The sequence below is a fragment of the Cervus elaphus genome, chromosome 19 (assembly GCF_910594005.1).
Source record: "Cervus elaphus chromosome 19, mCerEla1.1, whole genome shotgun sequence".
NCBI classification, from domain to species: Eukaryota; Metazoa; Chordata; class Mammalia; order Artiodactyla; family Cervidae; genus Cervus; species Cervus elaphus.
In genome coordinates this window covers 90,731,536-90,745,051 of record NC_057833.1, presented here as the reverse complement: position 1 = coordinate 90,745,051, position 13,516 = coordinate 90,731,536, and the positions used below count along the sequence as shown (strand labels likewise).

General features: G+C 35.6%; 1 protein-coding gene across 2 annotated transcripts in view; it reads left to right on the top strand.

Moving 5' to 3' along the window:
• The window catches only part of XRN1 (5'-3' exoribonuclease 1), a 109,941-nt gene that overhangs the window by 48,597 nt on the left and 47,828 nt on the right, over nt 1–13,516 (top strand). For both annotated transcript variants that reach the window (XM_043875093.1, XM_043875091.1), the window contains exons 21-25: nt 2,067–2,229; nt 2,928–3,041; nt 7,301–7,399; nt 10,062–10,177; nt 10,668–10,814. In XM_043875093.1, the coding sequence (XP_043731028.1) occupies nt 2,067–2,229; nt 2,928–3,041; nt 7,301–7,399; nt 10,062–10,177; nt 10,668–10,814 (639 nt within the window). The remainder of the gene's footprint in view (nt 1–2,066; nt 2,230–2,927; nt 3,042–7,300; nt 7,400–10,061; nt 10,178–10,667; nt 10,815–13,516) is intronic.

The following is a 13,516-nucleotide window of genomic DNA, read 5'->3' as shown; positions in this document are numbered from 1 at the left end:
AAATAAAATCTAATTAGCAGCAGTTAGAACCTTGTCCAGTTTGTCAGTAAAATACTTCACGATGTACCAAAAAATAAAGGAAGGAAGGAAGGAAAGACATAATCACTTACCCTAGGAATACACAGTTAATAAGTTGCCTGAATTTGAGCATTAATTTAACTAACCATAAGGTCATAAATTTCTTGCCCACATGTAAGTAATAAGAATAAGACAAAATACTCTCCTTTGTTTTTCACCCTTCCCTCCTCCCTACTCTTCTTTCTTCCATATATCCAAACCCTTTATGCCCCTGAATTCAGAAATGTAAGTTCTATACCAACTAAGTAATGAAGAAGCTAACCCTGAATTTTCAGGATGCTTTGCGCCCCATGAGCCCACTTTAATAGTACCTCTCTTTTTTCATCCAAACACTGGAATTCCCTAAATCAAGATAGAGTAATAGAAACTGGCAGTGACACATAAAGTGTTGTTATAAATGTATATCCATCAGTCCTCCTGTTTAAGCTGTAATAGCATCTACTGATAAATGAGAACTCAAGAAGATATCTCTTCTGTAATTTAAGAGCTAATACCAGGCCATAATATCCTTATTCTAAAATTATTAAACAGGGAAAATTTTAAATGACCATGAAAAGCTATCCAGCATAAAAGGAGATAAACATAGCTATTAGAGGGAAAAGTAGAGCATGTTTTGCCTCCCAGTAGTATAAGTTAGATACCCTTGTCATAGCTCACATTATTCTGAATTATCTTTTATAGCACATAAATAGAATCATATTAATAGATTTATGAGTGTGATTACTCTAATGATTCTTTTCATGGATAGTATGCTCCATAAGGATAGGGAACACATCTGGTTTTTTCACCATAATTTAAATTTTGCTATAGAAAATATATATAGTAATGTTATTAAACTATGTACTATGTAGGTAACTATAATACATATTATATAATACATATGTTTAAGTATAAGCATGTATATAAAAATTAAAATTGTGATTTTCATAATTAGTTCAGTAGGTGTTCTAAGTATAAATATGGGCATACTGAAGACTGAATCAGTGAGCTAAAAGATCAAGCTGAGAAAGGATCAGCAAACTTTTTTCTGTAAAGGCTGGAGAGTTAAATACTTTAGACTTTGTGGATTTTATGGTTTTTGTTACAACTACTCAACTCTGTTGTTGTATCACAAAAGCAGCCATTGACATTAAATAAATAAATGAATAAAACTTATTTATAACAACAGGAAGCAGTCTGAATTTGGCCCATGGCCATAGCTTGCCAACCCCTGGTTTAGACTGAAAAGACCCAGTGAATGCCTCTCCCAGTCAGTCTCTATTTCCTGTCTTTTTGGATTCACCTGTTCTAGATATTTCATATAAATGGAATCACATAATATGTGACCTTTTCTATCTGGCTGATTTCACATAGCATGTTTAAGGGGTTCATACACATTGTAGTATATATCAGTACTTACTTATTTTTATGGCCAAATATTTCATTTTATGTATGTGTCACCTTTTGTTTATGCGTTCATCTGTTGGTGGACATATGGTTTCTTTCCACCCTTTTGCTATTGTGAATAGCGCTGCTATGAGCATTGGTCTATAAATATTTAGAACTGTTTCCAGTTCTTTGGTTATATACCTAGAAGTCAAATTGCTGGGCTGTTTAGCAGTTCTGTGTTTAACTTTCTGAGGAACTGTCAAAACTGTTTTCCACAGTGGCTGCACCATTTTGCACTCCCATCAGCAATGTACAAGTCTTTCAGTTTCTCCATATCCTTGCCACCATTCTTGTTTTTGCTGCTTTTTGTTAGAGCCAGCCGAGTGGGTATGCAACGTGGGAGTTTCTTATAACTCTCTGCGTTCTTATTTAATCTTACAGACTTTGGGAAGGGTAGCCACAGAATAGTGTAAAAAGTCTTATTAGGTACTCAGAACTACTAGCACATTTATTTAAAATTTATTTATGCATTTGATTATGAGTTGGTGGTTTGATGTTGACTATCATTATAGAATGTATATACGCTCATACACAACTTTCTTTTTTATTTCTTCTTTGAGCTACCTGAGAAGAAAAGGAATAATAATAAATGAAACATCTGCAGTTGTATATGGTCAGTTACTCACAGGTCGTAAATATCAAATAAATCAAAATGGAGAAGTCCGTCTAGAGAAACAGTGGTCAAAACAAGTTCTTCCATTTGTTTATCAAACCGTTGTCAAAGTAAGTCTCCATCAGGTCTCCATCCTATCTTAATGTACACTGTTGTACACTGTATAAAGAAAAGACTAAATCATATTAATATGCAGCAATATATAATTGATATTTAATGTAATTTGCAAGATACTATGGTCTTTAAAAGGATTATAACATGCTCAGGTACTCATTCTGGGTATGTCTAGGAAACTTGTCTTTTGTATTTATTTATTTTTATCCTCAAAAAAAATCTTGCTTTAAATAAATTAGTTTATTTAAACATTTATTGCTATTGTGTTTGTGATCTTAGATGTTGTGAGGGGACCAAGTTTTCTAAAAGCATGTAGCGATAATGTAATTTGGGGGAAATAGTGTAGCATAGTGAGTAAGAGCACCGACTGAGTTTGTTTCTTAGCTGTATAATCTAAGACAAGATCACCTCTTCCCATGCTTTAGTTTCCTCATCTATAACGTGGGTCTAGTAATGGTCTTTGCTACAGAGGGTTGTCTTGAGGATGAAGTGAGCTAATAAATGTGTGAAGTACCTAGAAGAGTGGCTGGCATATAAGGAGATAAAATTTCATTTCTAGTATTGTTATGTAGAAAATCTTTACATTTGACATTTGTAGACCACGTAGTCATAATCTCATAGGACAAAAATCTTGATATGCAATCTACAGAAATTTTGACCATGATGACTCACTTTTATATTTCCTTCTACATAGGACATCCGAGCTTTTGACTCCCGTTTCTCCAGTATAAAAACATTGGATGACTTGTTTCCTCCTAGAAGTATGGTCTTTATGCTGGGAACACCCTACTATGGATGTGCTGGAGAGGTTAGTTTCTGTTATTATTACTAATTAAAATTCTTCCTGGTTTCAAGTTCATACAATTATTTAACTTCTCTTCATTTAGATGTAAAGTGAAAATGTAATACTGAAGGGGAAAAATAAGAACAAATTTATTCATCTAATTTTTAAGCACAGTATTTGGCTATATATTTTTAGTGTTGAGCACATTGAGATCAGGAGGTGATGGAAAAAGAATTCAGATTCTGATCTCTTTTTTTGTAGATTTATTTATTGTGGTAGTATCCATGAGGCAGTTCTGAAATTATTTTAGATGTATTATTGTGTATTTTAGATGTAAATTATGATGAATTTATATACGTGTTGATGTTTTGGGGAACTCCACCTCTCACATGAGAAGAGATACATGCATGTATAGAACAGGAGAATGCAAGGAAGAACGTGTGAGGAAAGATTAAAATTGGAGGTAGTAATGTGAACTCATGATTACTAAAATACCTTTAAAGATTTATAGGTATGTATATCAGCACGTGTGTGTATATATCTGTGTGTGTATATTTGTAGATGCATAAATGTGTATGTCTCCACACAGAGATATATTTTCTGGCTCTATTTGCTTTAAGAATTGGAGCAAAGACACCGTGGTACCATGTAACATGTTGATCTTGATCTCTAACACCATATCCCAATAAAAGGAATGAGGCTTCTCAAAGAAAAGGCTGAATACAGGGCTGGGGCAGAATAAGTTCAAGATGAGCCTAGAACCTCTAGTTATGCGGGAAAGTAAGAAAGTATTCACAATAATGATGTGAGCATATCACATAAACACAGGAACCAGGTTGAAGAGCCTCCAACTGGCCAAATGTGGGACTGTTTAAGTACTAAACTAATCGAGTACATGTTAATTATAAAACATTAGGAATGCGTGATTCCATAATGATAAGAAATAGATAAATGAGGAGGGGAAGAGCTTTTGCTTCTAGTATTATTTCAAGGATAATTGTGGAGGGAGTGAGGGAGTTGGAAAACCACCATTTAATACGCATTGTGATTCAGGTTAGATCAGGCAACAGTCATTGGAAGATAAATCTAAGGGGAGCCTTTGATCCAGGAGCAAGATATTTTCATGGTCTTAGAAAATGTCTCCCCATAGGTTGTTTATTTAGTTGCGGGGAAAACAAAAAACTATCATTGTGTAATTAAGAAGTTGAGCGACATCTTGATTATATGATTAATATTAATATCATTGAGGGGCAGGTGAATATTCTGTACCTCCAGACAGGATAGCCTACAAAGGACATGTTCTCTGTGTACTCTTCTGGCTGACAATATATAACACTAACCTAATCACAAAAAAGCACTAGAAAAATCCAAATTGTAGAACTTTTTTTTAAAACACAGGGTGGAGAGGGAGGAATGAAATGTATTCTTTGAAAGGTTAGTGTATAAAAGGCTCTCTGGGTAAATTCTAGATTAAAGGAGGCTAAAGAGATATGACAACAAAATGCAATATCTGATCCTTGCTTGGTCCTGTAGTAGAGGGAGAAAAAGACTTTTCTGTAAATATAGTCATTTTTAGGGCAACAGACAAAATTGATATCCAGGCAGTAGATTAAAGTATTTGTCATAAGTTTATGTACTTGATAACTATACTATGGTAATATAATAAAATATCCTTATTTACCAAAATATTTAGTGGTTACAGGTGTGATGTATTTAATACACTCTCAGAAATTTCCAAAAAGTAATTATGTACATTTCATGCAAAGATGAGTTCAATAAAGGACAGAAATGGTATGGACCTAAAGAAGCAGAAGATATTAAGAAGAGGTGGCAAGAATACACAGAAGAACTGTACAAAAAAGATCTTCACGACCCAGATAATCATGGTGGTGTGATCACTCACCTAGAGCCAGACATCCTGGGATGTGAAGTCAAGCGGGCCTTAGAAAGCATCACTACAAACAAAGCTAGTGGAGGTCATGGAATTCCAGCTGAGCTACTTCAAATGCTGAAAGATGATGCTGTGAAAGTGCTGCACCCAATATGCCAGCAAATTTGGAAAACTCAGTAGTGGCCACAGGACTGGAAAAGGTCAGTTTTCATTCCAATTCCAAAGAAAGGCAACGCCAAAGAATGCTCAAACTACCGCACAATTGCACTCATCTCACACGCTAGTAAAGTAATGCTCAAAATTCTCCAAGCCAGGCTTCAACAATACATGAACCGTGAACTTCCAGATGTTCAAGCTGGTTTTAGAAAAGGCAGAGGAACCAGAAATCAAATTGCCAACATCCACTGGATCATCAAAAAAGCAAGAGAGTTCCAGAAAAACATCTATTTCTGCTTTATTGACTATGCCAAAGCCTTTGACTGTGTGGATCACAATAAACTGTGAAAAATTCTGAAAGAGATGGGCATACCAGACCACCTGACCTGCCTTCTGAGAAACCTGTATGCAGGTCAGGAAGCAACAGTTAGAACTGGACAAGGAACAACAGACTGGTTCCAAATAGGAAAAGGAGTACATCAAGGCTGTATGTTGTCACCCTGCTTATTTAACTTATATGCAGAGTACATCATGAGAAACGCTGGGCTGTAAGAAGCACAAGCTGGAATCGAGATTGCTGAGAGAAATACCAATAACCTCAGATATGCAGATGACACCACCTTTATGGCAGAAAGGAAAGAGGAACTAAAAAGCCTCTTGATGAAAGTGAAAGAGGAGAGTGAAAAAGTTGACTTAAAGCTCAACATTCAGAAAACTAAGATCATGGCATCTGGTCCCATCACTTCATGGGAAATAGATGGGGAAACAGTGGAAACAGTGTCAGACTTTATTTTGGGGGGCTCCAAAATCACTGCAGATGGTGATTGCAGCCATGAAATTAAAAGACACTTACTCCTTGGAAGGAAAGTTATGACCAACCTAGGTAGCATATTAAAAAGCAGAGACATTACTTTGCCAACAAAGGTCCGTCTAGTCAAGGCTGAGGTTTTTCCAGTGGTCATGTATGGTTGTGAGAGTTGGACTGTGAAGAAAGCTGAGTGCCGAAAAATTGATGCTTTTGAACTGTATTGTTGGAGAAGCCTCTTGAGAGTCCCTTGGACTGCAAGGAGATCCAACCAGTCCATCCTAAAGGAGATCAGTCCTGGGTGTTCATTGGAAGGACTGATGTTGAAGCTGAAATTCCAGTACTTTGGCCACCTCATGCGAAGAGTTGATTCATTGGAAGTGATGCTGGGAGGGATTGGGGACAAGAGAAGGGGACCACAGAGGATGAGATGACTGGATGGCATCACCGACTCGATGGACATGAGTTTGAGTGGACTCCGAGAGTTGGTGATGGACAGGGAGATCTGGCGTGCTGCAATTCATGGGGTCGCAAAGAGTTGGACACGACTGAGCAACTGAACTGAACTGAAATATACACATGGTGAAAGTGTTCGTCGCTTAGTTATGTCCAACTCTGCAACCCCTTGGACTGTATATAGCCTGCAGGCTCCTCTGTCCATGGAATTCTCCAGGCAAGAATACTGGAGTGATTTGCCATTCCCTTCTCTAAGGGATCTTCCTGATCCAAGGGTCTCCTGCATTGCAGGCAGATTCCCTACCATGAACCACCAGGGAAGCCCATATATGATATATATAATATACCCTCAGAAATTTCCAGAAAATAACTATGTGTATGTAAATACACACATGGGGGCTTCTCGGTGACTCAGGAGTGAAGAATCCTCCTGCCAAGCAGGAGACCTGGGTTCTATTCCTGGGTTAGGAAGATCCCCTGGAGAAAGAAATGGCAACCCACTCCAGTATTCTGGTCTTGGAAATCCCATGGACAGAGGAGCCTGGTTGGGCTACAGTCCTTGGGGTCACAAAGAGTTGGACACAACTTAATGACTGAGTATGGCATCACACAAATACACATAGAGCACAAACGTTAGTAAAATGCTAATAATAGGTGAATCTGGGTAAATGTTCTTTGACTTATTATTTTTGCAACTTTTTGGTAGTTTGAACTTATTTGCAAATTGAAGTTAGTTTTTTGTGTTTTTTTTTTTTTTTTATAAAAAGACTGGTTAACAATTGGTTAAAGCAAAGTACAGTGACTCAAATTTATAATATAAGCACATTCACTTACAAGTTCCAAGAAAATTTCCACTATCCACCTTGTTTTACTGTATTTCAGAAATAATAAACTGTTCAAATAAGTAGAAGAATAAGTAAATAAAATGTAATGAAAGAGACTCAAATATATTGTGATTTTTTTTTTGACTCTAAGGTTCAGGATTCAGGGGATGTGATTACAGAAGGCAGAATTCGTGTGGTTTTCAGCATTCCATGTGAACCCAATCTTGATGCTTTAATACAGAACCAGCATGTGAGTATAATAGTCCATATTGTTTAATTTAGAATTAACTTTTAAAATGTTAGAAGGATATTTTTGGTACCTCCTTTGAGTTATTGCAAATATTTTATTTAACACTGATTAAATTCTCTCACAGTTGCCTGTAGTATTTTTTAGAAATAAGTATGGCATCTGTGCTCAAAACTTCATGCAGATCTTTGGGGTGAGAAAAACTGCTGAAATCCTATTATTAATCTGTAATAGTTGTTATGGGTTATTTTGTTCAAGCTTGTAAGTGGCTCATTGATTAGTATACCTTCTGGGAATAGACTAGTTTTTTTAAAGCTTTTCATAGTTAAAGCCTGAACTTTTGGTTACAAGTGACAAATAACTTTCTTGCAAAGGTTATGCATCTCTATTCAGCTAAAGATGAATAGTCGCTAGACAAACTTAGAAACTGCACTTAAGTTCATGACATTTTTATTTTTCCCTTTTAAAATAAGGTGATAATCCTGATATCTGTCATTTGTTCATACTGATTGATTAGATAATTAACTTGACTGAAATTAATTCACATTTAGCCAACTGTTGCTACTTATATTTTATTTTCACTAGTGGTAAAATCTAAAACTTAATTTCCTAAGAAATGAATTTAAGGCGTTAGTTATCAGCATACACATGAGGAACCTTTATGAAGAGCAGAGAAGGCCCTGAAATCTTGCCATGGGGTCTCTTTTGGAGAAATAATTCAGAAGTCGTAGTCAGGAAATCAGGAAAGTGAACCTTTAAATGAAGAAGCTAGAGCTTTGTGTGGGAGTCAGTGGAGGCAGAGCTTGTGCTGCTTCACCCTTGGCTTTTTCTGGATCTGAAACAGCCTGCCCAGCTCTAAGGGTGCAGGCCTGCCTTCTCCGGTATATCTTCTTTCTCTTTACATGCCTTCTTTAACTTTCACTCAAACCTTTTCTTTCTCTACTTCTTATTTTACATACACTAGGATATTTATGGTGATTTAATTAATTTTAACCATACTATAACCCAGTATTTTTCAAAAGGAGTACTAATTATTTTCTTGAGTGGGTCAACTGTGTGTTAAAGAGAACTGCCCTGTATATGCCAGGACAGTTGGCATCCTTGGTCCCTGGACACTAAGTACTTGTAGCCTGTGTCATTAGTTGTTGTTCAAATGCTTATTCAAAAAGCGGTACGATCTCTGATAGAGAACTACTGCCTTAATGCTTTCTTTCTATTCTGGAAAGCATTACTTGATTTGTTTGTATTATTTCTAAATCTGATAATGATTTTGATGGAAAAATTGCATTCTTTATTAGCATATTAATGTATTGTGATAGTGACTTTATGGGGCTTCCCTAGTAGCTCAGTTGGTAAAGAATCTGCCTGCAATGCAGGAGACCCTGGTTCGATTCCTGGGTTGGGAAGATCTGCTGGAGAAGGGATAGGCTGCCCACTCCAGTATTCTTGGGCTTCCTTGGTGGCTCAGCTGGTTAAGAATCCGCCTACAATGCAGGAGACCTGGGTTCGATCCCTGGGTTGTGAAGATCCCCTGGAGAAGGGAAAGGCTACCCACTCCAGTATTCTGGCCTGGAGAATTCCAAGGATTGTATATAGTCCATGGGATCACAAAGAGTGAACACAACTGAGTGACTTTTTAAAAAAAAGTGACTCTATGTCTCAAGTGCCTAAAGAATTTGTTCATTTAGGGGTCATTATAGACATGATCATTAAAAAAAATAATGGTGGAAAATAATTCCTTAACAAATCTCTGGAAATTTCACTTTACTGGTGATAAACTATCCTTATATTCCCATGAAATAAGAATATAAAATAATTATATAATTTATTAATAAATATAGCATTTATTGTATTTATATATTCATTTACAAGAATATAGTATATGAAATTTATATAAAATAAGTATGTGTGTATTATTGCACACATGGTGTTAGTAGTATGTTATAGCTTACCCACATTGGTACTGAATGTGTGAGTAATTTGCCTCCTGGTTAAAAATTACGTGATCTGATACTTCTTTTTAATTTGACTATCTTCATAGTTTCTTCCCCTAAATACATAAATAAAGGTTACATTTCATTGACTGAATTATATTAACGATGCTATTATGAGCCTCTACATACTTGTTATTTTCATATGATAATTAATAATTAGGAGAAATAAATGTTACATATATCCACATATGAAGGGCACTCAGTCTTGCTCAGTAGCAACTATTTTGATGACATACTCATGTTTTAATTCAATGTTGTAATTATCAAGACCTCATTTTGTCCCTGGTACTTTACCGGGTCCTTCTTAGAATATGAAAAGTAATTTTTTAAAATTAGTTCTCACCTATAAAACTTGCCATTTAGTACTTATAGTAGAGTTTATGTCTTGAGACAGTTTCACAAACTGTGTTATTTCCTCCCCCTTTCATTCATCCTTGGGAATCCTGTCCTTTAAGGATAGAAAAGAGCAGAAAATTCTACCTATAAATCCTCTTTAAAAAAAGTTGGGGGTAGGGTGGGAAAATAGGTCACTTACTTTTAAAAAAATCTTTTCATTGCCACAATCCAAAATGTTAGTGGTGTCTTGATTGTCTCCAGATTTTAAAGGTAAAGATATACTGCTTTAATGCATTTTGTTTCCATAATTGACTTTTTTGTTTTTATATTTAAAGAAATATTCTATAAAGTACAACCCAGGATATGTGTTGGCCAGTCGCCTTGGAGTGAGTGGATACCTTGTTTCAAGGTTTACAGGAAGTATTTTTATTGGAAGAGGATCTAGGAGAAAGTAAGTTTATGTTAGAGAAATTTACTTAAAGTGGCAGAAAAAATAAATGATAAAAATAAAATGGTTAATATTTCAGTATTTATTTTCTCTTATTGCTTTGAATTTTCCTTAAAAATTACGTATAAATCCTCTGATGGTGATCTTTCATCTAAATGGCACGTGCTGTAGGTGGTTGGAAAGACAGTTCTTACTTTTAGCAGCTAACAAATTGAACCTTGAAAAAAGGTATCAGAAGGTGTGTGTGAATCTCATAATATATTTCCCTGAATTTTCCTATTTCATTCTCCTCTCTAATTATATAATCTATTTATATGCTTTGATAACTTGGGTTTTGAAGCCTTTCCTTTAGTTTTTCTACTTCTACTACTTTGGAAATAACCATGATAGCTAAAACATAGAAAACTTTTCTAAAAATTGAAAGCAAGCTTTGTATTCTTCGAACAAAATTTTAAAACTTTTGTGTGTATGTGTGTGTGTGGTTTAAATTCAGCCCTCATGGAGACCATAAAGCAAATGTGGGTTTGAATCTCAAGTTCAACAAAAAAAATGAGGAGGTACCTGGATATACTAAGAAAGTTGGAAACGAATGGATGTATTCATCTGCAGCAGAACAGCTTCTTGCAGAGTACTTGGAGAGGTAAGTTCCTATGGAAGGATCCTACGAGGCATCCAAAAACATAAGAATGTGATAAGGATTTTCCCTTGCTGATAAGGAAAGTGTTTCCTTTAGTAAAACATGATACATATAAATTAATTTAATGTCATGGAGTGTTATAGACATTAACTAAAATAGAGTGGGAAAATACTGTACTTAAATTATTCACAGTGAAAAAGGATAATGAGAATTTAATTTTTAATAAAAATTTCCTTAATTTACTGTCATAAATTTTTTACTAGTCTAAATGTCTGTGTCAGTAGTAATAAAATTAATATGTATAAACACAACAACCCTTGGCATAGTGAATTTTCTTAAAACTTCAGCTGGACAGTCAATTACTATCCTAGAATTATTGATTTTTATTACTGAAATAGTCTGAGAAATCAAAAGGTCTCAACTCCTCATTATAAAAGTGAGAAATCTGAGTACCAGGATTTACTGATTTTACTCAGTGTCAAAGATTTACAGGAAATATCTCTTATTTCTGTTAAATGATTGAATGTTCTCTCCATTGTTTCACTGGTTTCTCTCTCATATTTGAGAATCATTAGTTTTCTAGGGCTGCTTTGCCAAAGTACCACAAACTGCATGGCTTAAAATGACAAGAATTTATTGTCTCACAGTTCTGGAGACCAGAGTCCAAAATCAAGGTGTTGATAGGGCCATACCTCCCCTGGAGGTGCTAGGGAAGGAACTGTCCATGCCTCCCTCCTAGCTTCTTGTAGCCTCACAAGTTTTGTTCCTTAGCCTATAGCTGTATTATCCCAATCCTCCATCTTCACATGGTTTTTCTCCCTATGTGTCTTTTTTTTTTTTTTTTTTTTATTAGTTGGAGGCTAATTACTTCACAACATTTCAGTGGGTTTTGTCATACATTGATATGAATCAGCCATAGATTTACACGTATTCCCCATCCTGATCCCCCCTCCCACCTCCCTCTCCACCCAATTCCTCTGGGTCTTCCCAGTGCACCAGGCCTAGCACTTGTCTCATGCATCCCACCTGGGCTGGTGATCTGTTTCACCATAGATAGTATACATGCTGTTCTTTTGAAATATCCCTATGTGTCTTAATACCATCTTTTTCTTTTAATTTTACTGGAGTGCAGTTGATTTACAGCATTGTCTTTCAGGTGTACAGCAAAGTGATTCAGTTATATTAAAGCATATATATATTCATTCTTTTTTACATTCTTTTCCCTTACAGGTTATCACAGAACATTGAATAGTGTTCCTTGTGCTATATAATATGTCCCTGTTGGTTATGCATGCATGCTGAGTCACTTGAGTTGTGTCCAACTCTGTGCGACCCTATGAACTGTAGCCCGCCAGGCTCCTCTGTCCTTGTTGGTTATCTATCTTATATATGGTAGTGTATGTGTGTTCATCCCAAGCTCCTGATTTATCCCTGTCCCCCACGTTTCCCCTTTGGTAATCATAAGTTTGTTTTTGAAAGTCTGTTTCTGTTTTGTACATTTGTATAGTGTACAAATACATAAGTTCATTTGTATCATTTTTTTAAAATTAGATTCCACATATGAATGATATCATATTATATTTGTCTTTCTCTGTCTGATTTCACTTAGTATGATAATCTAGGTCCATTCATGTTGCTGTAAATGGCATTATTTCATACCTTTTCATGGCTGAATAATATTCCATTGAATATATGTATACATCTTCTTTATCCACTCTTCTGCCGATGGACATTTCTGTTGCTTCCATGTCTTGGCTATTGTAAATTAATAGTGCTGCAGTGAACATTAGGGTGCATTTATCTTTTTGGATTGTGTTTTTCTTAAGATACTGGCCCAGGAGTGAGATTGCTGGATCCGATAGTAATTCTATTTTTAGTCTTTCATGGACCCTCCATACTGTTTGCCACAGTGGTTGTATCAGTTTATATTCCCACCAACACTGTAGGAGGGCTCCCCTTTCTCCACACTCTCTCTAGCACTACTGAACATATTTTCATGTACCTTTTGGCCATCTGTGTGTCCTCTTTGGAGAAATGTCTGTTTCTCATAGATCTGCCCATTTTTTGATTGAGTAGTTTGTTTTTCTAACATAGAGCTATGTAAACTTCTTGTGTATTTAAGAGATTAATCCTTTGTCAGTCACTTTGTTTGCAAATATTTTCTCCCATTCTGTGGGTTATCTTTTTGTTTGGTCTATGGTTTCCTTTGCTGCATATCATCTTTCCTTTGTGTCTCTTTGTCCAAATTTCCCCTTTTATAAGAACACTGGTCATATTGGATTGGGGCTTATCCTAATGACATTTAGTTTGATTACTTTTTTTAAAACCCTACTTCATGTATTCAATATCCTGTGATAAACCATAACGGAAATTAATATAAAAGAATGTATGTATGTTTATAACTAAGTCACTTTGCAGCAGAGATTGGTACAACATTGTAAATCAACTGTACTTCGGTTTTTTTTTAAAAGACATTAAAAAAAAAAACCCTACTTCACAGTAGAGTCATATTCTGAGGTACTAGGAGTTGAAACTTCAACTCTTAGATTTGAGAGGGATGGAGGGGATACATTTCAACCCCAAATTACCATCTGAAAATTTAGATTATTTCTTCTATTTACCTCCACATTTCTTTTAAAATGTCATATTTAGCCTGCTTTTTCTTGACTTTTCAACTTGATATATGCAGGTAGCTTCCTGAGAAA